We start from the raw sequence: 27,640 nt of genomic DNA, 5'->3' as shown, positions 1-27,640 counted from the left end.
TGCTGTGCAATTGTGTCAGAATTATACCCAGTGTTTTCCTGTATTGTTTCTTAAATATGTAATGCGATACAATACTGAAGATGTACTTGTTATGAAAACGATAAATAATAGAAATATATTGATAACTTTCCAAGGGAGTTATTGAACAAGCCTTGCTGTCTACAGTATAGTCCTTATAATCTGTGACAGGCGGGTTGAGAGGAGAGGTTTGGTTGTGGTGGCATTCATAGAAATTTTGAACCCTTATTATATACTAACCAGTATAGTCAGCTTTAAGTCATTCCCTTTTCAAAACATGGGGAACATAAAATGATCGTTTTTGAGCATATTAAATTTGGAAAACAAGAATATCTTGCATCACGTTTTATTTAAGGCCAACGTATGAAACGATAAACAGTCTACAGAATATCTTAATACTGTGTTAAACTTTGCCGAATTATTTAGAATGAATTTGTAGCATAAGTTCGGTAAATGGGTTTATTTTATTTCTGGATTCAACGAGGATACAAACACCGACAATGAAATGTTCGATTTCAAGCGTTGGTCAATCTGTTGCACGGATGTGTTTTAATGAATCAGCCTTGTGACATAAGAAACAGAACAATAACAAAACATGGCTGGGAAGAGTAGAAGTTTTCGAATAGAAACGGAAATAGAAAAAAGCAGGGAAGAATCTAATTGGAAGAAAGTTATAGATTTAGCAGAGCAGTTGAAATTAAGGTCACCAAATTCAGGTGAGTTACATAAGTTACGTATTTCGTGAGATTTTGGTTTGGAAGTTCAAAGAGGTTATGTATGATTATGGTCCATTCTTTCAGCAAAATATATAAGCAATTTAATTTCAACTTAAACATTTTTTTGTTAAAAAACATCGCCTTTATAAACTTTATAAATTAATTTCGTGGCAAACACAGTTTAATTTGACTGTTTTATTGCATGAAATTAGATACTTGTTTTCTTATTTTTTAGAATATTTAGCAAATTTCTTAATTGGTGAGGGGAAACTGGAATCGTTTTTGGAAGAATTGCCACCGACTGATGCAAATATAAGTAAAGCTCGTACAGGTTTGACAGATGCCAAACGATATTTGTTGAGCACTGCAAGTGAACAAGGAAAAAAGGTAATCTGATTCAATGTACCAGTTTTACCTACATTGAATTATTGTTTATAATTTTCTTTTATCAGAATAGAATCAAATATCTCTTCATGTTTTAAGCACATTTGTTTTCTTGTTGTAATGACTTTGTACTTGTGTTTAATATTATAATATAATGTCCTTGATTGTGTGCTGAGGGGATTGTCAGCAGAGTAAAGTGTTGAGGTACACATGAATATTGTATGTTTAGTGGTTTTGTACTGACAATGCTATTGAACCTTATTGCTGATGCTATGTATTTTGTAGCTTGTACATTAATGAATGCTCTGAAATGTAGGCTGGAGTTATGTTGGATTCTAATCTGTTGCTTGGAAAGCTCCACTATGCAATGGGAATGTATGAAGATTCTCTTAATTACTATAGTCAAGCAGAACTTCAAACTCTTACAGAGAAACAACTGCCTAGTAGGAGTTTACGGATAGTTGCAGAATCATATGCAATTAAAGGTAAGTGGAAATGTAGATACTTGTATTAGATTTATTAATTCATAAGCTGTTCAACAATGCTGTACTAACAGCAGGGAGGAGAGGAATAGGAAAGTTTTGTTTACTGTCATGGTTTCTCTTCTCTTCTCCTCTATTCAGACCATCCCAAGCATCTTTTTGCTTTTATTTTTTATTATTAGTGTTCTGTCTGAGGACAGGTCCATATGAACAGGATCCTTCCATCCTTTTCTCGGACTGGGACCTGTTCATATACGTTCTTGGCAGATGATCCAGAAGTGGTTTGCCATTGCCTTCTTCTGTGTGTGAATGGAGTAATTGTTGGGATGCCACGGAGGAAAACTCCGTGTTGCCTAGACCACGGCCTTGCCCAGCACAAGTTATAAATTCGGGCACCGCCGGGAATCGAACCCGAGACCCCAAGATTACAAGGCCAGCGTTCTAACCGCTAGACCACTGTAGGTCTTTTTGCTTAGTTAATGTTTTATAATTTTTAGTGGAATCATATGCAAGATTTTTTTTCAAAGTTTATTCCATTTCTAACTCCATGCAATGAATGAAGTCCCATCAGTTGACCGTTAACCAGTATGTGTTAAGTTTACAAGTATGCTTGTTTCCTTTCAGCCTCAAAATGGGCTTTGAGTACAGTACTGAAGTAAAGTAGTACAGTTATATGTAGTACAGGCTTAAAACACTCCTGTCAGTGCTGGTCTTCTGGGTTGCAACATACTGTCCCCAAAATGTTGGTTATTTACCTACAAGTTTACATGACTTGACAACCCAAAAGACTGGCAACATCTTTATCACCATGAGAACCTCAAATCTCACAAACTCCTGTTGAAAGACTTTTGTAAGTCTAAATATACTAACTCTGTACTAACTGTGCATGCAAGAAATAGTTTATGTGGAAGAATAAAATGGTAGTTGCATATTCAAGGATGAGATACATACATGCAATATCTAGCTCTATCAGCACATTTGATAGCCTGAACTTATATAATTGTAAACCAGCTGTTGCAGACTGTAACTTTTGTAAGACTCATTACTTATATAAAACAGATTAGAAACAACTGGCCAAGGAAATTTCTGCATGTTTCTATAAAAGTGTATTATTATTTAAAAGAGAAGTATATGAATGACAAAATATATGAATATTGGTTTCTGATGCATATAATATAAATTATCTCATCTGTTGAAGTTGTCTTCTGGATTGCATTATTGTGTGCTTGTAGGATCATTCTACCTCCATTTTCAGGGTTGAAACTGATGGCAATATGTTACTCTATAATGTTGGTATCTGCATGCAAGTTTGTACAGTGTTAGAACCCATCTGAAAAACATCCATATCACCACTATGAACACCAGAAATATTATCTATTACTGTAATTAAAATTATTGTTTGGTACAGAAGTTTTGTATTTTTAATTCAGTGTTTATTTTCTTGCTAATTGTGTGTATGATTTAGTAATTAGTTTTATGTTTTGTCTTATTCTGTGTGATAAATTATGCTCTTGTTATACCATTTTACTTTTCTTGAATACCCACATGGACTACCAGTGGAGCCATGGCACAGGCCATGTTAACATATATTACTCTTTATATCTCTGAGCTGTTTTTAGTAATTTTTTATTAAATAATGATTTCAGTGTAATTGTTTAAGTGCTGTGAGTGAGTATCTTTCTTTTTTCTCCTCCATGTATTGTATTCTATATCTGTCACTTTGAATTTTTGTATCCTGTTGCTGGAACAGGTATGTGTTTGGAGAAAGTGCCTCCATCGTCATCTTCCAAATACAAGCAAGCTGAGTGGGATGAGCAGAGAGTGAAATGTTTTGAACTGGCTGGGGATCTCACATTGCTTTACCTTCAGGAGCAAGACAAGCTGCAGCAGCAGCAACAGCAAATCACAAACACAAACGCAGGTACCAATTGAATAGTATCAATATTAACATTAGATATAGGTACTGACCTGTTTAATTTTTTTCTCTTTCTCTATTTGTTTAATGACATTTAGCCTTTATTGTGGAGGATTTAAATTCCTTAACACAACTTCTCAGCTGAGTTTGAGTTATTTAAATTCTTTAAAGTCCATAATATAAAATAAGTGGTATTTATTGCATTTTTTAAAACTGAAGCTCAATAATAACTGAATTATTAAGAATGAATCTGTTTGCCTGTATACAATGTTTTTAAATTTCCAGTCTTTATTTATGCAGCTTAGTTTGTGTTCCTTTTCAAATATTTCAATTATTTCACACATTTTGGTTGCTTATTCTTACAAATACTGAAAGAATCTTAGATTTAGAGGACCAGAAATATTTGAAAACAGCTATATTATGTAGCTGGAAAACTGTGACTTTATTTTTTGTCATAAATACATCCTTTCCTTCAGCCAGATATTGCCAGATTTATCTTATAGATCTTCACAGTGAAATTTACATAAAGTTCATATAGGCAAACACATAATAAAATGATGGCTGCACATGCAGCAATGGCAGTATTTACTAGAAGGATGGAAGGTTTTGGACATAGACTGTATATGAAGAATTTATTATTCTATTATGATTTGTTCAGTGATTTATATACTAGGAAATAAATTGTTTCAGTAGTCAGATCTTTGCAAAAGAAACTTGAAATGATGCAACATCCAGATAGGGATGGGAACAACTTGATAGTGCTGATGTGGTGTGACAAAAGTGTAAATTTATTAATAAATATACATTATCCTCCAATGGATGGAGATTTTGGTGATGAGAATTCAAATTCTGAGAAATCATTAGTAAATACTCCAGAATTACAGCAGGTAGACCTGAAAATTGACTAAAAAGCTGCTTTTTCACCTGCTTGATCTGTCAGTCCTGAATAGCTGGATCCTCCAGAACTTGTGTGGTTGTAAGATTTCCCACAGAAATTTCTTACATGCCTTGATGATGGACGTACTAGAGGGCGGAGGGACGCTCCATTGTCAGTGCACCTCATAAAGAAGACCAACTCCTTTCACAAACCAACTGCCCCATCTTGAAGTGCTGCATAGTTAATGTTAACAAGAAAATAGATAAAGAATGAATACATCATCAAGTCTGTTCTGAAGACACCATCACACATTCACCATTATCAGGATATTTAAGCTACATAACTGCAGCAGACAAATAACTATACTAAGCCAATTTGTCACCCTCGGTGGACTAGTGGTTAGCATGCTCGCCACTGGACCCAAGGTTCGCAGGTTCAATCCTGGCCGAGATCGATAGATTTTTAAGTGTGATAAAATTCGGTAGCATAACTTCCTTCGGAGGGGAAGTAAAGCCGGTGGTCCCATGTCATAGATTTATGGCATGTAAAAGAACCATATGAGCATGATATGAGATGTTTCATAAGCAAAATTCAGCGGCCATTTCTCACCCAAAAGTCTCCTGATTAACTGCTAGGTGGCTCTGGCAGTCAAATCAGGATTGAGTAGAAATTGTGCAGAATCAGTCGGCTGGTCATTTACTACTTCACGCACAACCAAGACCAAGAAACCTCCAGAAAGGAGGCAGTGGAAACCCACGACAGTGTTGTAGTGCCGAGAAACAACAAACAACAACTAAGCCAGTCTGTAATGTCTTATGAATATATTTCACTTTGTAGGTTCATATTCACCACAACCACCAAATCCTGAACGTCAAATTGGCCCTGTTTTGGAAACAGCTTTGCAGCGAGCACCTATTCTTCACATTCAGGCAGGAAAATTACAGTCAGCTGTTACTCGTTACAGGTATCTATTTAGGCAGTAGTAAAGTAAAGTAAAGTTTGTCCCGCTACACGCCATGTAGGCATTTGGGGTGAGTGGAGGTATATCTCCTCTCTTTCTTGACCTCGGCACTAGATGGGGGTGAGTGGTCAGCATCACGCCCCGGCCGGCTTTACCCCCGGGAAAGGACCCTGGTACCCATTGTAGAGGAGGCTGGGTGGGCCCTAGAGCCGGTCTGGACGCAGAGACTAGAGGAAAAATCCTCTGCCCCCGTCGGGGATCGAAGCCCGGTCGTCCAGCCTGTGGTTAGTCACCATACTGACTGAGCTATCCCGGCTCATATTTAGGCAGTAGTGGTAACATTATATAATTTCAGAGCTAACCGTTAGATGCAAAGTTGGGCCAGTTCCAGCCATCTTCTTTCTTGGCAACGTATTGCACAAAGATTTGTCTTAATGTTATTCTCTCATCTCTTCCATTCCAAGAGATTATACCACTAAAATTCAGTAGGCCTATGCATCTCTTGCTTCATCTGATCTGCATATCCACTGTCATCCAGATCCACTCCATCTAATTTGTTACCTATAATACTAAATGACTTATATTAATAACAGATGTCCTCATTATATAATATTCTGAATTATTCACTGTTTTCTCTTTCAGGACTATGTTAAGTGCAGTTGAATCCAGTGCAACACACAGTTTGCGTCTGACACTTACAAGACAGCTAGCCGAAGTGTTATTGAGGGGTGTCAGTGGAACTGTATATACAAGTCCAGAAAAAGTGAATGAGACAACAGGTCAGTTTTAATATTTTTTGTTGAATAAGTTTCTGGTCTAAAGGAAGTCTCATGCTAGAAGTCTCAGATTCAAGATCAGTTGGATCCTTGGTAGATTTTTTTGGTGTCTTACCTGTCCCTCTCATTAAATAAAGACAATTGTTAATGTGGGGAATATGACACCCTATGGTTTGGAGTCCATGTCATGCTGTATACCTGTTCTGCTGGTGATTTTTATAATAACCTTGTTATTGGTAGAAAGTGGAATCCTGCTTGCAGATGCAATTACTTCAGAGTGAATTTCTTTTTGCCAGATAGGCATTAAAAACATGTTTGAAATACTCAAATCATATATTTTTAAAAGTTATTGAGTTTGCTAACGCACAGTTTTTATTAATGTAACATTTTACATTGTTTAATTGTAATTTGGTACTTATTGTCAGTATTCTTAATGTTTTACTCTTTGCTTTTGTATGTTGTGTGAAGTCATATTTCATTTAAAAACTGTAATTTGTACATATTCAAATATGGAAAGTTTTAAGATAAGTACTGAGTAATTTAATTTATTACTTCAGACTTTCATGGTAAGCTACTGAGTTGTAAATGTGCATCTGTGAAACAGTTTCTGGGGACACAGCACTTACCGACTTCAGCACGTCACATCATTCGTCTCTTGTTATAACACTTTTCTGACAGAATGGGTTTTTGAAATAGTAGTTTGACACTTGAGGTTATATACTAATAAAATTCAGGCTTGGTCCATGTTTAAGAGTTCGGACTGTTTTTATGAAGTGCCAAGTTTAGATTCATATAGGGGTCTTTACTTCAGAATCTTATTTCTGAGGTCATTCCCAGTCAGAAATGTAATGAACTTGGATGTGAGATTATTTCAGGAACCACTTCGTATATTTACAAGTCTAATTGTCAATTTAAAGTAATTCATAAATGTAATGGGGTTATGAAAAATAGAAAATGTTCATAATACCTTCTTATATTATTTCCTGAGGGTTTCTTTCCTTCCCATAGTGAAGACTGATTAACAAATTTAACATGCTTCATTTTTTCTGTAACTATTTCAGCCTCAAACAAAAAATTAACACAGATCACTCAGAATTCTGTGGCTGACAGCCCTTGGAAACCCCGTAAATACACCGGCTTAAATCTCTTCATACCTCGTAATGAAAATGAAGAAATCATCTTATTATTACTTATCAGGTAAAGTTTGAAATAGCTCATCTGACTTCAGTCTGTCTCCCATTAACAAAGTTCAATGCAAGAACAAAATACAATGAAATCTCCACATAGTGAAAGTATAAGATAATAGTTTTTACTGTAAGTACATTTTTGAGTTTTGCAGTATAATGAGATCCCAGAATGACTGTCACTGTTCATATCATCCATTCAGGTTTGTCAGATTACTTGAAAACAAAAAACTGTAGAATATCTCATTTAGCCTTCACTTGATCAAATATGATGCACACAAAGGGAAATACACAGTTGTACTTGTGGAAACATGTTAAAGAAAATTGTCATCAAACCTAAATTTGAGTTAATGAATGATAAATGGATCTTAATAGTAGCAGAGATCTATGACATGCCTCATTTATGTCATTTGGTGAGACAATACACAGGTTTAGCAAGTACAGTAATCTCATTCGAGTTAGACCATGTGTATATTCAACTATGAATAATACAAATTTATAGACTGGATATTATGGGGAAGGAAAGAAAATTGGTGACAGTGTGTAAATAATCTGTATCTTTAGTGAACAAATCAAAATTTATGGCTCCAGTAATCACCCAACTCTTGCTTGCATGTTGTAGTGAAGCCATGGCTGTTCGTGATGCTGTACTGAGCCAGTCTCCAGAATTTAAAGAAGCAAGAATTCATGCCTATGATAATGCCACTGCTATCTATGATCTCCTAACAATTGCTTTGGTTCGATGGGGCCATGCAGACCTCTTACATGAGGTATGCTATTGAGTAACTGAGGAGTTTCTGATTTTTTATCATAATCTGCTGGGATTTTGTGGTCAAAACACTGAAATGTTCGTAAGTGTTAGAGTTCTGTTGCTGTGGACTGATTCTTAGTTTGTTACATTTGTGAAAGAAACGACTAGGATTGTGACTGCAGTTATATTTGAATTTAGTGTGGTTTGGTAGAAGAATGTTAGATATTACTTTTAAGAATTTTGTGTTTTGCTTTAAGGTTATTTTTTCTTAATTTTGAGAGAAAATGTCTGTTTTAGTCATTTGAGCGGGCTATGAAGTTTTCATTTGAAGAACCTCATGTCTGGATGCAGCATGCCCTGTGTTTGGTAACTATGGGGCAGTATGCTCATGCTCTCTCAGTATTCAAGGAGGTCTCCAAGCTTTTACCAACCAAAGTGATACCTTGTCTTCTGGCAGCACGAATATGCTACGAACATCTTAACCAGGTGACGTCTATTACAACTTCTTTGCGCTTGTTACTGGAGTGAAATGCAAGTAGATGTGTCAGAATATGCAGAAATGTTTTATAAATTCATAAATTTATAAATGAGGTTTATTACTGCTTTGAGGAAATGAAAGAATGTTTTAACAATATGACATTTGTGCTTGAATTATTGTTACTGAATAATAAATGATAACATTCCTAAATTAAGCAATACAAACTTGGAATTACACTGTGTATTGTATGGTCAGCCAAAAAATTGTACAGGATTGCAAGAACTTTATAATCTTCGATGGAAAATTATAGAACCAAGAATCATAATATGTCACTGAAACTTGTTAATTGTACATTATTTGCTTTAGCTGCCACAAGGAAAGTTGTAGCATTAAACAACATCAGATTTTCTATTTCTGAGTATACTAATGATATGACTAGTGGAAACTATATCTTTGTAAAAAGATTAGACTTGTATTGCAGTATGGTTGTAATTTATTTAAGAACTTTATTAAAGTTAAGGCTTCTTACTCTACAGGGTCAGTGTAAAATCATCATCTTTACTTCAGGGACTATGAGTATTTCCTGTTTGATTTCAGACTCCCATCTCTTACAAAGTGTTTGATTATACTAGACATAAAATATCTGAACCTGTGCTGTGTCATAGTAAGAGGGGAAGGGAAGATGGAAAGGGCAAGTGGGGACCAAGATGCTTTATGCAGTATTATTTATCCTCCTTCCCTTTACCTTGTGTATTTTTAACAATCAGTGACACTCAGAGGTATTTTGTAACAAATATAAAAATAGATTTCTAAATGTATATACAGTTTTTATATATATATATATATATATATATAAATCTTTTCTATTAGCCCTGAACTGAATTGGCCATGCTTTTCAATGTGTGGGTCCATATGACAATTTTTATATGTATAGTCCATTTTTGGGCTTTTCAATTTAATCTTCACTTTGATTTCCCTAGTCCTGGACTAGTCACACTCCTTTTTTTGCCTTTATTTACAAGAATTTGAAGCAGTCTTCACACATCTGATGATAATAATAATGTATTTCTTTCTGAAGATTGGAGAGGGACTTGATTGGAGCACCCAGGCATTGAGTCGTGAGATGTCAAATCCACAGGGTCTGTTGTCCAGGTGCCATCTTTTTCTTGGAATTGGCTACAATTTACAGGCAGCTGCAAACCATCTTAAACAGGAAAAGCAGCATTTAGTTATCAGTGCATTTGATGCATTCCACAAGTAAGTTACAGTGTATTAATATAGGATGGTCTGTAAGTCTCTTTACTGAGATCTGTCTGTGTGTGCGTGTGTGTGTGCAGGTGCTTGCACTCATGCAAATGTGTGCAAATGTGGACTGCATGATCTGATTAAATAATTTGCATGGGAAATTGTGTTATGGATAAAGAGCTGATTTCAAGGTGACGTGTTCCATTTGTATCATGGAAAGGGTTAATTGCACTCTGTAGGCTGAACCATGCCTATTTGCCCAAACCAAGGGTACAAGAAAATGGAATATATAATTGGCTTTAAGATATATGAAGATTATTTACATTACATGTCAATTGTAGGGCCCAGCAGTCAGATCCCAATGATCATTTGGCAGAATATTACCTGGCTCTGCAGTTTGCATATGGGTGTCAAGTCGGAGAAGCCATGAGTCATGTGAAGATGGCACTGAACCTTCGAGCTGAACACGTGCCATCGCTGTATCTGCTCATCCTTCTCCTCTCTGCCCAGAAACAACATGCTGAGGCCCTGCAGCTAGTTGAAGCTGCATTAGAAGAATATCCTGACAATCTCAATTTGTTTTATGTAAAAGCACATCTTGAGTTACAAAGTCAAGGAGGAGAGGTGGGTTTCATATTCATGTCAATAATGAAAGCTTATGTTGTATGTTACAGGCTGTATTAAGGAGCAAATGCCTTGCAGACAGCATCAGCTTGAAAGTGGCACGGAAATTAAATTATATTTTTTATGAAATTACAGTTTTATGTATTTTAAATTGACTGTAGCTTGTTCAAATTACATATCATTTAACCACACACTGCTTTAACATGGATGGTTGGGACTTTATGCAGTTTTGTTATGAATTTGTTTGGTTTTCAGCTAGCATTGTTTACTGCTAAGCATATGTTGTCACTTTGGAAGACTTTGTATGAGGATCAGACAAACATTGAACTTCCGGATCAGTCAGAAAAACGAAGTGATACCAGAAGCGTGTTTCAGCTGTACACCTCTGAAATGTCAGATAAAGATTCTAGTAAGTACTGTCATTTGTATATGTTCTAAAGTGTTTATGAGTGACAAATTGTAGCCCAGCAGTGGATTCAGGTTATGGCCCGTTTACAATGTGGATGCTCTTCATCCATTTTATGTGATATATAATGAAGGCATGCGTTACATGCAAGTATTCAGATCTCAGATTAGAAGCTGAGTGTAGTAGAAAATTCAGTGCTTGAATATCTTGGTAAGCTTGTGGTACAGGAAATTCTGCATCACTGTTGGTTGAATATTAAAAAGAATTAGGTGAATGTGTTATAGCCAAATGTCTCTAGCATAGGAAAACAGCAGTAACACTAATACCAGATTTAATTGACAGATGGCTCTATTAGTTATTGAAATGTCCATTAGAATACTTACTTTCTTTGTTGTTGGCACACTGTGTTTTAGAAGACATGGCAAGCTTTGTAGAAGAATAGCAGTAACCACTGGTATTCTTTTTAATCAAAATAAATTACAAGATATTAATATAATGTTCCTATATGGAACAATGATTACAGCAGTTCATTTACAAAAAATTGAAAAATAAGATAATCAGAAATTATTGGCATTCTGCTAAGACCATAAATACAGAATCCTTAAGTGTGAGAAATTTCTAACTTAAGGAATCATAAATTAGGTTTTTCCTAAAAGTAAATAGTGTACATGCTTTCTTACAGCCTCGTATCCTATGTATAACAATTTAACAGAGGCAGTGTGTTGTGTCAGATTTTAGTAACAGTTAACTTAGCAGAATTAGCACACCTTATAGACAAGGTATGAACCATGCTTTTGCGCACATTCTGTTATAATCATTTTTATTGATAGGTGCTAGCGTCAGTAACCTTAGAAAGTGCCCATCAACCTTGAGTGTCCATCAGGCACCAAACTACACAATAACAGGTGACTAGTAGCTTGAGTGGTTTGTGACAGAGTTCCTTATTCTCCCTACAGGCTCACCTAAGGACTGACTAAAATCTAACAGTAGTTAAAAATCTATCTTCAAATCTTCTAAATCAGTGGTTTTTAAACTCTTTATTTTTCTCCATAATTGCAACTGGTGTATGTTGTTGCCATTCACGCAAAGTGTCTGAGCTCAGTAATTTTAAAATTATTGTCAGTATTACATACAATACTCTGTGGCTTAGGGACTGACTCTTCTAGGTGCCATAAAACTGGTTGTTTTAAGTATTTCCCTTGCAGGTGACATGTAAATGCAAAATTGTTGAAATTAAACTCAAGTAAAGCCATTGACATGTAAGTAACAGCCCATTGTGACCTACTGTTCAATAAAATCAAACATGCTAATCTATACATGATGGTTTAGTGCTTAACCAGAAAATAAAACTACAGTAGAGTGTGGCCACTGTGCCGTGCTATGCAGGTGTATAGAAGAGGTGGAGGTAAAGCTTGGTGCATTCTAAACCTTGACATCAGATGACAGTGTGTGGCCAGTTTCACATTTTGTGAACTTTACCTCCAAAGAAATAAATGGAAGTATCTATTGGATATGATACTTGATGAGCCCCATACCTATTCTGTTTGTGTGATGATAAAGAGAAAAATTCCCCCACTAGTGCCATTATTTTAATCCTAGCTTTCCCGACCAATACTGGCCACTTAATCAGAACTCAAGGATGTCAAAACTGAAGGATGAAATATTTATAAATGATCAGATGATAAGTCCCTGGACTCTGAAGTTGTGCAGAGTGGAGTTTGAAAACCACTGTTCTGTTATATTCACACATGCATGAACGTACTTAATTACTTACCACGATATTTGCATGGACCCAAACCTGCGCACTGTACAGTATGTCAATTTGGATAAAACCAGTGTGGACACATTTAAATGGTAGTTGTGTTCAGAAGGGACATAATTTCTGCTGCTACCAAAGGTTGAAAATTGGGTGCCTTCCACTATTACAAGCTATATTTTCATAACTCTTTAACTGAATACTCTGTTTCTGTCAGAAGTATTACTAAAAAGTGCATTTTTAAGTATAAAGACTATCATAAATCTAGAATTATTTTGGTTTAAGTAAAAATGTTATCTTAACTGAGTATCTTAAACGTGGTCTTGCTTTGTACCAGTGTTTCTCAACCAGTGTGCTGCAGCAGTATCAGTCAAATTATGCCTTGACAATTGGAGTGATGCATTTCTATACAATTAACATTTAGTTTGTGTGATAATAGCAGTGATAACCTGTTTTGTTGTCTCATTGACATATGCTATTGTTTATTTTTAAAAAATTTTCTGCCTTGGTATTTTCATATTTCTTTATATTTTTTTACATACTGCCTTGTTTAAATTAGTAATTTTTAACATCAGTGCTTTGTCAATCTCTCTTGTTGTTTATTACTCATTTTTTAAATTCTGTTGGTCTCTTAAATTTGTCTGTGAATTCCAGTGCATGTTACAAGAAGGACTATGTTATTGAAAAGCCCAGTGAAATATGAATAATATTATGAACACAGTTTATGCTTGTGTGTGTACGTGACATGAGCTGTATTTTAATGTGCTGCCATATGGAAAAAGATTGAGAAACACTGCTGTATGTCATCAGAGACATCCCCCATCACCCATGAGAACACACTATCAGTCAATTTCTGGATAAAGAGGAAGAATATTTCACATTATCCAAGATAATTAAAAGCACAAGTCAATTATCTGATAACTTATAATTCAAATTTAAGAATTCTTGAAAGTTGTAGACAAAAGTACATGCCTGGATACTATCTGATCTTCAATAGATCAGCATTCTGAAAATACTGCATTCTTTCTTCATGTGCTGAAAGTTTGTGATTCGGTTCTCAGCCAAAAGACCATCTGCTGTGACTGAGGTTTTTTTTAAATACCTTTAAACAGTCTGTCCAGGCAACTGCTTGGACATTAAATAAAAATTGAATGTTAAATGATGGAAAATCTTAAACCAAAAAATATGAAATATAAATTCCACCATATATGCAGAAATACATGTTTTTCTTCCAGATACCTTCTGAAAATTGAATGGTTAATTCTGTTTAGGTATTTTTGGTAACATAAAGATCAACAGTATAATGCATAATCAGTTTTTAGGAGGTATTTGGAATGTAAAAAGTGCACAGTATATTTGGATAAATCTGGTATATTTACAAACCCATCACAGACTATCCTTGTCTTGTATTAGATGTTATATTTAAGCACTATTTTAAATGTGTTATATTATAGCTTCCTGATTCTAGTTTATGTAAGAGATTTTGAAAATCTTATGTTAAATTTCTAGAAGATGTGTTAATACAGTGTGTTGGCCCTGATGAATTTGTTACATTGTTCTGTGCAACTATGAGCTTTATATGCACAAATCCTCTCTCATCCACAGTCCAGACTGTGAGAAATCAAATTTTATTGTATTTATTTCAAAATGTCTTAATTAATGAGGGTAATACCTATTAATGTCCCGCGTCGTAGCCGCGCGGTCTGAGGCATCATGCTTCGGACCGGTGATACGGAATGCACGCTGGTTCGAGTCTCGGGGAAGAAGAAATTTTCTCATGAGCTTTCGACCAGTGTATGGGACCGGTGCCAACCCAGCATCGTGAAGAAATTGGGGAGCTACAATGAGTAGCGTAATCCGGTCATAAAAACTAGCAATGGCTGGGGGTTCGTCGTGCTGACCACACTTCATCCTATATCTGGTTGGATGATCGTTCACCTCTGCTTAGGCATGTGAACGTGAGGCCAGCAGTCAAGCTAGTCGGCTTTGGCTCTCTGGAGCTGTTACGCCACGGATTTAATTTATTTTAATTTAATACCTATTAATATTGTTATGAATTATATTAGTTTGTGTGAAATCAGGAAGGAACTTACTGATTCACATTTGAACAGACTTAAAAAGGTAACTACCAGATGGAATTGTTGCCCATGGGATTAAATTAAGGAACTTTTATGTGTGTTGCTAAACTGGTATCTAATGCAAGGACCTTGAATAGTGTACAATGTGAGAATTTATGTCTTAATGAAGAACTTTATTTTTCATGTACATGTAACCGAAACTATTGAACTCATTCTTATACTCAAAGCATCTGTAATTTGTATGTTTCATTAGATTTTTGTTTTCTATAAAGTTTTCAGCCAAACATAAATGTGTGTTAGACCTATACTCTAATGTAAAGTTACAGAATCAAACATAAAATTATATTTTCTCATTTTGCCTTATTCCAAATTGTTAGTGAAACCACTGCATAATGTGACATCTTGTTTTTCTGCTTGTGCTATGATATTTGTGTTTTTCTGTTTGTCTACTAATGTTTTGATTTCCAAACATTTGTGTGTTGTGTATAACCAGGTTCTGTGACTTACTGTGTTAGGTTCCCTGCATGCCCATTCCTTGGCAGCATCGCGTGTGGAGCAAGCGTTATCGGAAGTAGCTTCATCCCTCAGTTCCTTCACTCCTCGCCCTGGTCCACAGCATGCGTGGTTACTGCAGCTTCAGATCTGGCTGCTTTTGGCAGAGATTTACCTTTCACTGGAGCAAGTTGCTGAAACCACAGCTTGTATTCAAGAAGCTACATCTATTTTTCCATTGTCACACCACATAATGTATATGGTGAGTAATATGCCCATTCTATTTTAGTTGGCTGTTTTAATTATATTCACAATATTTAAATCATTAAAAGCAATTAACAGAAATATTTTGCAATCTTTTTTGCATTTGAACATTCATAATCTTACTTTTGTTGTCGTTTCAGAGGGGGTTGGTTCATGAATATAAACAAGAATTTATAGAAGCAAAACTGTGCTTTCAGAATGCTGTTGCTATAAACCCAACGCATATAAAGAGCCTTCAGCATCTGGTATGTTGTTTACAATTATTTTGATGTTTTGTGTATGCGTTGTTCAGCATGTGTTTCAGTAACTCATCATAATTAAAGTTTTTATAATGTACATGTGGATTGTCTGTGATCAGCCACATTTAAACTTTTAATCTTCATGATGACCTTGTGCCTGGAATTTGTTAAGCCATGCCAAAAGTATGTATTATTAAAGTACTCATATTGCATGATAACTTCTTATTGGTATGTTCCTGAGAATTACTGTATTTTACACAGGGAAGATATTGAGCACACAACACTTCTTTACATACAATCAGAAACCATTCAGCTTATATCAGATTAAAATATTTTATTGTACTGGTTTACAACATGAATGTTTATTGTAACATGATCATTTCATGTTAATGATATCAGATGCTTGTACTTTTATGTTGTCTCTATATTTCTTAGCTTTGTATAAGTATGATGAGGCAGTTTAGTGTTATGAATTATCTCTTGTATTTTCTTTAAGTGTCTCTCACATTTTCACTTTTATCGTACTGAGATTAATGTTTTGTAGATTGAAATGGACCAGCTTGTTCAAATACTGGATTATAGTATAATACAGATCTACCTTTTATCTCGTTTTTAATTTAATTTGCAGTACATTACAGAAGAGCCCTGGTGTTTGTGTACTGTATACCTCTAGTGGAACCTCATTATTGCAAAATTAAGGAAACCCGCATATATTGACACAGTAGTTTCAGGAATGTAAAACAAACCTAATTGGCAGTGCTTAAGATTAGAGTACTTGGACGTGATTTTACAGGAGTGGTCTCTATTGCTGTTTTGAAGAAAATGCAGTTTGCATTTGTTGATAAATATTAACTACACTTCATATATCCAAATAAATATCAGACATTACAGCACTGAAATAATACATGAAAACAAAAGATTATTTACTCATTGTAAGCTGTAAAATATACTTATACAATAAGAAACAGAAATATTGCAATGCTGTTAACACTTGAAAATATAGTGTTGTGACATCCTGATCACAAACAAACATATTCAAGCATTTTATATTCTTTGGTATGATTGCAAGTCTAACATTACAGAGTAATTTTTTACCTTTTGTAAATTGGGTTTCAAAACTGTTATTTTACCTTTCTAATGAGAGTCATATACCTTGATAGATTCTTCCATTCATCAACAATTTGATTAGCCAAAAAATTCTCACAGAATTTTATTTATAAATTTGCAGTTAATAATGAAATATGATGCCTATTTTTATAGAATATAAATGCAGTAGCATGATGATTCTTGCTGTATTATATCATATTTATTATACTTTGTGTCATCAGGGCTTAATTTATCATTACCTGGGAAGTCAGAGGTTAGCAGAAAAAACTCTGAGAGATGCAGCCAGAATCGATCCTACATCTCATCAAACATGGTGAGTGGCCTACACTAAACTAAGAGACCCAGCTGGCCATGCGTTGTAGTAGCGTACCATTAAACCATTAAAACTTCAGTTAATTTTGTCAGACATCCCCATAATATAGAAGCTGAAATCCATCGTTCCTGTATGATAAAGATTGGTCAACTTACTTTGATCCTAAGTGGTGTCATTGCATGTGTATTTACCAACAATTGTACATAGTAACACTAATAAATGCACCTTGTCGTGGTGGTGGGGCTTGAGTACCTCAGTGATCCCAAGAGCTATGCTGGCGGTAGCATAGCTACTGGTAGGGTCTCCCTAGCCAGATTGGTCAAGGGGGAGAGGTCAGACTAAGACAGGTACCTTGGTCCTCCAGGTTGGGGGTTGGTCACAAGGCTAACAACCTTGCGCCGTAAAAAGGAAGATGTTTCGAAACCTCAATCAAAGCTAACAAAGGACCGAATGGAAGAGGAGAATTGAGGAGGCCATGGACCGAATACGGACCGGAGAGCCATAGAAGAAGAAGAAGAACACTAATAAATGCTATTGCATTGTTATGAAATATATCTGAAAAGAACTATTGCCACTGGCAGAAGAGTAAGAGTGATAAATTAACTTTTTGTATCCATCCACGTATTTTATTTCCTGTTTTGTATATGTGATTACAAACCATGAGAATTCAGAAAAGTGACAAGCTACAGGTTTGATGACCTCCTTTTAATTTCTGACAGTGGTAGGGATTCTTAGCTACCACATCCAGAACAGTTCTGGGCCCCACTCAGTCTTTCTAATTATTACTTGGGTTATCTTTTCTTGTGGATTTAGCAGCAGGATCATTTCCATCTAGTGTCAGTGCCTAAAATACATGGAGACATCAACATTTTTACAGTATGGTGCATAAACACCTTGCTGTTATGTTTTAGGTTTAATATTCAACACTGACATCACGCAGTTCAATACCGACTTCAGTAGAGAAGTTTAAAGTATGATACTATCAGTAGCATGGAATTATAAGTTTTTTGTTTTAAATTATTTAATTTAGAATTGAATGATTTCAGATTCTGGATATGTTGTGAATGTTAGGCATATTTACTACAGAGTTAATGAAATTGATATTGTTTTCCATTTCAGGTACAACTTAGGGAAGGTTTTGGAGTCATTAGGTGAATTTGACACTGCAAGTGACTGCATGGCGACTGCTCTGGAGGTGGAAACATCCAATCCTATTCTTCCATTCTCATCTATACCCCTGACCTTTGACTGAGTAGGTACTTTTACTGTAATTGGTTTCACTAAAGCTTTTAAATTTTTAAAGTGGTTGTAATGTAGATTCAGAATTGTAATGTTCTGCAGACATTTGATTGTTTGGAATGTAGTAGATGCTTGTTTGCCAGACGGTGCGATTACTGTCGTTTACTTCGTCTACATAGAAACGAGATTTAGACATTTGCTTTGAGCAGAAAGAACAAATATATTGGTTTTACTTTGAACTTTCCAAGCAAAACTGTGATATTGGACACAAGAAAGACTGAAAGCAAATAGAAATTTCCTCCAGACATCATCCTCTCAAATATATTCTTTTGGAGCTTGCTGTCTCCATTATCAGGGCAATGCTGATAATGGAGGCAGTAAGATCCTCTGAGATATTATTATTCACTATACTACACAGTGCAACATCCCTGAAGGCAGCTATCACCATACTCTGTGCTGTGAAAACCTGAAATTTCAGCTGCCCTGCAATTCCATTTCTAATTGACATAAGCGCGCCTACCACACCACGTAAAGACGTGCTTTTAATTTGCAGTGAAGAAAGTAAATGGTAATGAAGTGAGGACTGAGAATTCTTAAAAATGATTACTCACATATGTTATTTAACCACTATACCATTTGTGTTTCACTGTGATTTCTCTTTTTACGAAATGGCGTGCGTATATTTTGATTTGGCGTTTACAGACCTTGTAAATTTAACCCTTTCCACTCCGAAACTAGTTGAAGCAGGTAAAATTATTTCTATAAGGGAAATTCCAATAGCACAAAGCTCATTGTTGGCATCATCAAATTGTAACTCGACACAGAAAGCACTAATGTTGACTTTGAAACGGCACTTTGCATTTAAAATATCAGCGTAGAAATACTTAAATTACTATAAATCATTTGGTTTGTTTTGATTTTAACCTGATGTTCTGAAAAAATAATTAAAAGCTGTATAAGTCTTTGTACATAAACATCAGACATGGGTAATGACATTTCAGGCATGAAATAAAATTATGGTTTGCTGATGGAAACCATTCAGTATCATATCTGCTTCCATAAACGTTGGTACTTGAATACTGTAAATTAATGGAATTGTAATCATTATCATTCCACCAGTATTGTAATCTGTGTAAACCTGAATTTCTTTTAATTTTGCCTTCCTTTCCCAACCATTTTTGCCTAATGCACCCACAACCATGAAATAAATTTTACAGTGTCTCGTGTGTGTTTATGATGTGATATTTAGAAACATTCTTTTGCCTTCAGTGTACATAATGTATGTAATTCTATAATCTGTACATAAAATGTCATGTATCATATAGGCATGTAGCTAGCTGTATATAAAAGTAAATTTTCTTAATGTTGATTGACTCAAACCGAAGTGTAATTATTTTATAAGAGAACAGGCAGAACATATTTAGATAAGGAAATATCCGTCAAGAGAAACCTACAGATTCATGAATTGTAATTTAGAAGGAATGTATTCATTTCAGGCACATTATCAACTGAAAGTTGCAGAAATGTACCTATTAGCTTCACCTGTCTGTTTGTCTGTCTGTCTGTATGTCTGTCCACACTTAAGAACTTACGAACAGCTAAAGAAATTTACAAAATTTCATGTTGTGAAAATTTGTTGGCCTATTCCAATTTTGGTTAAAAGAACTTGTTACCGTGGTAATTTACAATTCTTACTCATGGGGAAAACAAGAAGTACATATACAATTTTGGTTATAAAACCTCAGGTGCAGCTGGAAGTAAAGTAAAGATGTTAAAGTTGTCCCTGAGATGAAGTTCCATTGATTCCTAACCCTGGCACTAGATAGAGGTGAGTGTTTGGCTGTTTTAACGCTGGTAAATGTGGGCTTGTGTCAAACTTTTAATAAGATGTTCGGTGGTTCCAGACCTGGTCTGAACACGGTAATGAAGGGAGAAATTCTGTGCTTGCTGTGAACTGAACCCTGGTTGTCCAGCCCATAACCAGCCACTTTACTGATTGAGCTGTCCGAGAATAATATTCAAATGGACCTTAGATAAATAGGCTATGAAAATTAGAAGAATAGATTTATCGCAAGATGGGGTTGAGGCTTTTGTGAACATTTTCAGGGCATGTATAAACAGGAAATTCTTTGATTAGCTAAATAAATCACAGCTACTGAACAAAGACCCTGTCATTGAAGCAAGTGTCGATAGTGATAAATTTAATTCTCTTTCAGGAAATGATTGCTGAATTTCTCTCATCCTGACCTTCCTTACTCCTGTTGCCTGTTGCTTCACCAGGATCAATGCCCTAGCATTTGGTATTCATAAAGAACAACGTTTCGGTAAGAAACTTTTTCTCATCTTCAGGTGAAGAGGTAGGGGAGTACCTCTCAGTTGGGTCCGTTAGAAAGAGGTAACCTCGATAAGTGGACCTGCGTAGGAACTCTACTTCTTTACTTGGGGACTGAAACAAATCCAGTTTCAGACAAGCTTTGTTCGTTTCAAAATAATATGTGACCAATATCCAGAAATTCAGTAATACAGATTCTGTACATGTGATTTATTTGCGGCCTGTTTGCCAGAAGCAGAAGTGAGCTGCAGTCTTTATCACTTGGCACCTTATCTCCTAGCGTGATATGGCACTGCAGTCCACGCTACAAATCGATTATTTGTACGGCAGTGCGATATTATTGGACTATGGTCTGTTCAGGATGTGTGTGGAGTAGATATCAACGAACAATGGCCAGGGTATTATATCATTTGGCTTTTGGACGGGGCGGGGAAATGTGTGTTCCGCCGACGTCACGAAGATTGCGGGTAGAAAGAATAAACGCATATTCGACGTAAACCACAGACATTACCGTTTTCGTTATTGAGACAACGAGCTAATGCCGCTGGGAAATGTTTGTAGTACGGACAGTATATGCTGCCGTAGCCATTTACTTTCGTCAGGTGATTGCTGTCAGCTGAATCCCATTGAACTGAGATTGAAACGTCGTACCTCTGATTGTGAATTTGTCATATGTTTGTCCTTGTTCCTCGTGTGTTTACTTCCGTCCCATGCACACGTCAACCCGCCCGAACTACACCGGCCTGTCTATTTAACTATTTATACACGTAGATTGCGGCGCCTCGTAATCATTCATTTGCATTTGTAAAGAAGCTCGCAGTTAGAGCTAGGGTTAAAGCTGCACTTTTCACCGTGACCTATTAAACAAGGTTGTTATTTTTATGTAAAATTGTCTGTGCCTAAGCACCACGCCATAGTGTCTACATGGCGTGAAGGTGCTTTTTTGTCCATTATTATTATTATCGGAATTGTATTGAAGTGGCGAGCTTCATGCTTCTATTGTTTTACCCCTGGGAAAGAGCCTCTGGTGGCCGGAAAAGAGGTTGAGTGGATCGCAGCGCCAGTCTAGAAAATATCTCTGGCTCTGCCGATAACCAACCCCCGAAATGCCAGTCGCTTATTGACTGACCTTTCAGAGTGTTGATATGGATACTCAGAAATATGTAAAGGACTTCAATCATCCGATGTATAAAAGAACATTTTGATTCCGAATTTATTACGGATGTACAAAATTTCTGTTGCCGTAGTACAGTATAAAGGTTCTGGATGATTTGGAGTGGTTGCAACATAACATCTCATCTCATGCCGAGTTTCACAAACATTGGCCTGTTGTTACTCCACAGTACCTCCATGGAACAAGGTCATTATTTAGAAACTGACAGTTGCTCAGCTAGTCAGTAAATTCCCCGTAAGAATTTGGCAGAGCTTATCTCTGTGAACAACTTTTCAGCTTCACGAAAAAATAGGATTTGTGTCACTGACGAACAAACCAAACGCGATTTTGAAATAGTACTGAAGCTAAAGCAGTGGCAAATACAGCAATATTGACTGGTGTTGTGAAAGAACATTATTAAGTAATATGTTAACATGTTTATAATAGTATATTGGTAGAATTCTTAATCAATTGCCATTAAATTTCAATACGCTATGGCCCACGAGCCTATAAGGTGTGAATGTGGCCCTGAGTCTGGTAAAGGTTGAGAACTGCCTTAAGGATTATGTTTGTTTGCTTGTATGTTACAAAATAACAAATTACGTCTGTGTCTGAAGAGTTCGCCATTAAAACGTATAAGCTACACATAAAGGCAAATCTCTACGAATTTTGGATCTACGCACGCAGTAGTCCCACGTATCGGCCAGAGAAAGGTGCCACTGCAAGATTAATTTATTATTTTTATTTACAAGGCATGTGGCTAAGATTGGAAACACAAGTGATACTTGCAGAATTTTGTGGGGTAATCTTTTGGACAATACACATTTGGAAGATAAAAATAAGATGCATTTCTGGGAAATAGGCCAAATATAACTGTCTCAGGATCGTGTCCAGTGGTTGGTTTCGGGTCCTGCTAGCAGTGTTGTTGTTGTTGTTGTTGTTGAGGAGGGATAGAATTCACATGGGAGATATAGACGTAGATGGGAAATATTAGAATTGATTTAGGCGAAATTGAATATGAAGACGTAAACACGATAATGGATCGTCGGGTTCCTTGAAGGCATGGAAATAGCAAGTGTAATATATCAGTCTCTATTTCAAATTGACAGTGGATTCCATTAATCTACAAATGGCGGCGTTTCTGTAAAAAATAACTTTTTAATGTATGAGCCGCAGTTTCGTCTTGAAGGGCAATTCATAATAATAAGCGTCGTACATGAAAGCGGTTGAGTCCCAAACTTTGTTGAAGGTAACCAAACTGTTGAATTTTCCAGCTGAATGTTTCCAACTTGTCGGATTCATGGGAGGGCGTATTTTTTTACTGCGGACTTGTGTGTTCGTGTATTTTTACCATGCGATACAAAGAGGGTGGCGGGGGAAGAGGGGCAGCTGCAGTGCCTCTGCGACACGTTGCGCCAGTATTGCGCGCGCGCCCACCTTGGAATCAATGAACCGTTGGAGCGACTCTGTTCCGCTCTGCAGCCTTCGCTCCGCTCCGCTCCAAGATCCCTCTTTTTCTGAACTCTGGAATCAGACGCATAGCTTGGAAACTTGTAATTATTGACAGGTCAGTCAACACTCTGAAAGGTGGACAATACTGACCTTGAGAACTTGAAAGCCACGTTAAAGTTGTATGGAACAGAAAGTGTGATAAACCACATTTTCTGTTTGCGTTGTTTATTTTATTCATGTGATATTTACGTAATTACTCGTATAATTTTTTGGTGTCAGGGTAATGGGGTGTAAGCCCAAAACTTACAACCGAAATACGATTACTGCTTTAGGTAATATATTAATATTATCTTAATTTGTTATAGATGTAACATTTCAGCCACAGTTTCATTTTTAATGTACAATAAAATGTGTACAATTTTCTTTAAATATGAATAAACGTAGGTGAGATTTTAGGTTATCACGGCGTCAATTCTTGCCGGATGTTGCACCGTGTATTCTCTTAGAAACTGACCCTCTTTTCAGAAGTGCTTTCTGCCTCCATCCTCAGGGCAATCAGGAATTACACGGCGCAGCGTCCCAGACATGTCTTCACGAATAAACCTAATTTTAGAAGACTTGCCGATTTTTTTTTTCACTTTTCAGGACTTACTTCAACTGACACTTGCGGTGTCCTCCTCCTAGACGCAGGGTTAGTAAAATATTGTCATTCTTGGGAGAGGGTGCTGTGACCTGACATACCCGTTGCTGCTACATCCAGTGGGCAAAGTAGACAGTTGCTCAGGGCCCCTTGATTTTGGAACTTCCCATTGCTCAATACAGCGTACGAGAACACTCCCCGCGCGAGACGTTGAAAGTAGAAGCCTATATAAGCAATGTTTCTCCCGACAAATCTGTTTCTAAAAGAACAGAGTACATACGTATTAGATGACGTCGTAAATAGAGCCTAGTTTAATCACAATATATTTTTAAATTAGGTGTCTTATGCTACCATTCGCTTGAAATCTCCCCCCCCCCTTTCCGCTGAGGTCGAATTAAGGAAGACCGATGGCGAGCACATTTTTAGCTACGTCTAAATGTGTAGGCGAGTAGATTTTCAGTTGCTGGTAGATTTAGTGTTCCTGAAGCACTACTCGTGAATATATGACTCTGTGATAGTAGAACCCAAAGGTTTAACTTCGCTTGAATAAAAATTTTCTTGGATATTATCCATCGTCTAGTAAATATAAAACGTAAAACGACGTTTCAGAGATGGGACTCTATCTCCGTCTTCAGGTTCCTACACAGTTGGGCCCACTAAATAGAGCTAATCCCTATCTCCGGACTAACTTCGCTGTTACCGAAATACGCCACTGCTTACGATTCCGAGTCATTTAACCATTTCACATTCTCACAGTCTCGCATGAGGTCAATGTTATCCTCTCATGTCCTCCTCTGCATAAATTTCTTTCATTACAAGAGATTTCCCAGCCAAAATTTTATGTTTAGTGTTTGTCTCTCCCTCCTAGTTACATGTCCAACCCATTCGAAACTTCATGATCTGCTACTACTATAAGGTGGCCCTCATACATCTGGAAGTTCCTCCAACGTTCCACACTTGACTCATGCCTCGAAGGCCCAGTGTTTCTCTGGGAAATTTGTTTCCAAACTCGTGTTATTTACGTCCTTCCCTCAAAGGAGGCTATCGCGTTTAATGATCATGAAGAATACGTACAAATTGTTTCGTATTGTTTTGTAAAGTAGGTGAGGCAGTAATATTTTAAACTACAATAACAGCAAGCGGCCTCTGAATTTATAATTCTCTTTATTTTGTCATGGAATAATGTGTTTCGTAGTTGCAGGGCTAACTTCTACTTCAACAGCATCAAAATACTTACGATTATCCATTATTATTTCACTATTATTGTATATATTATCAGTGTTTGCCTGTTATTGGCTTCTTGCTGTTGGCAAACACGTAAATAAATTAATTGAATTGAATTGAATTGAATTATGGCTGAAATTGCAAAATGAATTTTTTTTAGAGCTATAAATAAATATCGTAGCAATAAGCTTAGTAAAATACGCAGTTACAATTTCAGTTAGTACATTCTGACTACCCACGTGAGAATTACTTGGATCTCTCTTATTATGTGTGTTGGCAGTGTAGTGTATGGCAAGCATGCCAATTTAAATATGACCCCAAACGTGTGGCGGTCGAACCACACAAGCACCAATTTCTGTTATTACAGAATTAGAACAATTGTATCTAAATAAACCAGAACTTTAGTTCAGTTAAGCCTCCAGGACGTTATCATTTATACTGTAATGTCAATTGCTAAATCGTTTTAAGCATCTTTCTACGCTTACGTGTGCAGTGATAAATAGCGTTTAACACTGGCTCAGGCTGTAGTAGACTGGCCTCTGGCCTAGGACTAGCACAGAAATTTAAGAAACGGCTTGTTCATTCGGGTTCGGTTAAATACGAGTTACTGGAACAAATTATTAGTATTTACTTACTACTTACATTTGAATATCTTCTGACTTCTAAAATGATAATTATAATAAATTGGTCTAGTAATTCATCTTCACATCAAACGCATGTGAACGGGGCTTAAAGACTAGAGATCGATGCTGGTATCATTATTTATTTAACAGTACAAGAATTTTTTAAACTTGTATGCCTATTTTTTAAATGAATTTATAAAAGTAAAAACATTTTTGATCCACGTAGGCTTATAACATCATAAATTTACCGGGTGTTACAATTACTGTCCCGAGCTATTATTTCTTTATTTGCTGTTACTAAAAGAACAGACTACATATAGGTACAGTTTTCCTTTAATGCCCTGACTCTACGTATTTGACTAAGGCAATCGAGTTGCTTCAGCTTTGACTGTATCTTGTACCATTTCAGCCAATTTCTCATCAAACTCCATGATCCGCTCAGGAAGGCCAAGCACCACGTCAGGTGGCCTGGAGGTAAATTTCGACATCGGAATTAAAATAAATAAGTGGGAAAGCTTCATGCTTCAAAGCCTTGCCCCACGGAGAAGAGAGGATGGTGATGGTGAGTAGCAAGTACGTTTCCAGTTGAAGTGTAGAACTCACTTTTTGTTTATTCTTGTTTTATTATGGGCTACATTTGTACATTGTATTATTATTTGTAATCCCCATATTAGAACTCAATAGATTTGAAGTTATAGAACTGATTAGACTCACTGAAGGATTCTAAAACACTGACTCAGCATTAATTATAATAGACATTTGAGCTGAAAGGATAAGAACTGATTTGATTGGTGACGAATTATGTTTATTTTTTATTAGTAAGGAGAATTTGTAGTGCAGATAATACGATAATCAGTGTTGGCCATGAACGTCCGTTACGTGACAAGAATAATCGATAGCCGAATGCGATATTTGTTTAAAAAAGAGAAAGAGCGTTGAGCGCACGTTTATAAAACTTTTCCAGGCATGTTTAATTTCCTGACAAGATCCGGTACTGAAATTGTGATAGTTTTAGTAAACTGGTGAGTAAAACGTCATCAGATGAAATAAGTTTAAATATATAATTATACTTTACTTCGTAGCATATTAATTTTGAGTACATGCTGTACTGAAACAGCGGACGTAGCAATCACCAGATAAACCTGTCCGTGTTCGGCACACCGGAAACTTGTTTGTCATGATATTTTCCCACAAAAAAATTCTTTTAACACACGTGCATGTACACCACGATATATTTTTGTTTCGGACTGTAGCCCTAATTCTGATACAGCTCTGTTTCGTGCATTTACTGCAAAAGTAAAACTGTTCTTGTTAAATTACCATACTCACCGAAACAGCTGACTTACGTGGTTGCCCAGGATAATGTCTGCAAGGTTAAAAATATGTAGTTTATTGTATGATCAAACCACAATCCACACCCACTGGTCAACATTTTTTAACTGACAGTGAAGCCTACGAAATGTTTTTACAGTTATTCTAGTGACAAAAGTACAATTTTAGATATGAGTAGACGATTTGTAATTAATGTGTAGTGGTTTAATTCATTTAGGGTGGAAAATCACCAAACATTTGTGTTTTGATAATAGAAATTCATCCTCAGGCGTCTTTGAAAGTAAAACCTATACGAGGTGCGATCGGAAAGTTTCCAGACTGTGTCAATAGAGGGCGAACCGGATGTCAGGAGCTCAAAGATCTTGCAAGAACCGACCCCAACTTCCTTTCTAAGCTCCGTGTGACTTCTTCCTCTTCCCAAAGATGAAAATTCAGCTAAAGGGAAGGAGATTTGAGACGATAGAAGAGATTCAGGCAGAATCGCAGATGGTGCTTGACAGGCTGACAAAGAAAGATTTCCAGGGATGCTTCCAGGCTTGGCAGCGGCGCTGGGATCGTTGTGTTCACTCCCAGGGGAAC

At 36.4% G+C, this 27,640-nt stretch overlaps 1 protein-coding gene across 5 annotated transcripts; it reads left to right on the top strand.

Annotated features, from left to right (window-relative positions):
- Window positions 1-194: 194 nt before the first annotated feature.
- Window positions 195-25,222, top strand: Ttc7 (tetratricopeptide repeat domain 7). 5 transcript variants are annotated; one of them, XM_022068314.2, is made up of 18 exons: window positions 195-734; window positions 970-1,121; window positions 1,435-1,603; window positions 3,351-3,521; window positions 5,230-5,356; window positions 5,996-6,132; window positions 7,191-7,326; window positions 7,936-8,083; window positions 8,362-8,550; window positions 9,621-9,799; window positions 10,129-10,411; window positions 10,667-10,820; window positions 11,648-11,722; window positions 15,167-15,405; window positions 15,548-15,652; window positions 16,975-17,066; window positions 18,186-18,318; window positions 20,522-25,222. In XM_022068314.2, the coding sequence occupies exons 1-17, from the start codon at window positions 614-616 to the stop codon at window positions 18,316-18,318; spliced, it is 2,610 nt and encodes an 869-aa protein (XP_021924006.1). In that variant the 5' UTR covers window positions 195-613; the 3' UTR covers window positions 20,522-25,222. The 5 variants fall into 5 exon arrangements, with proteins under 5 accessions (XP_021924006.1, XP_021924007.1, XP_087207996.1 ...); XM_022068315.2 differs by lacking the exon at window positions 20,522-25,222 and adding an exon at window positions 20,210-20,493; XM_087351870.1 differs by lacking the exon at window positions 20,522-25,222 and having other exon boundaries at window positions 10,129-10,415; window positions 10,671-10,820; window positions 18,186-19,684.
- Window positions 25,223-27,640: the final 2,418 nt, after the last annotated feature.

This window comes from Zootermopsis nevadensis, unplaced genomic scaffold (assembly GCF_977971745.1).
Source record: "Zootermopsis nevadensis isolate Lab colony 2312 unplaced genomic scaffold, Znev_1.0 Znev_ptg000002l, whole genome shotgun sequence".
NCBI classification, from domain to species: domain Eukaryota; kingdom Metazoa; phylum Arthropoda; class Insecta; order Blattodea; family Termopsidae; genus Zootermopsis; species Zootermopsis nevadensis.
The sequence above is the reverse complement of the archived record's forward strand: the minus strand, read 5'-3'. Positions and strand labels throughout refer to the sequence as shown.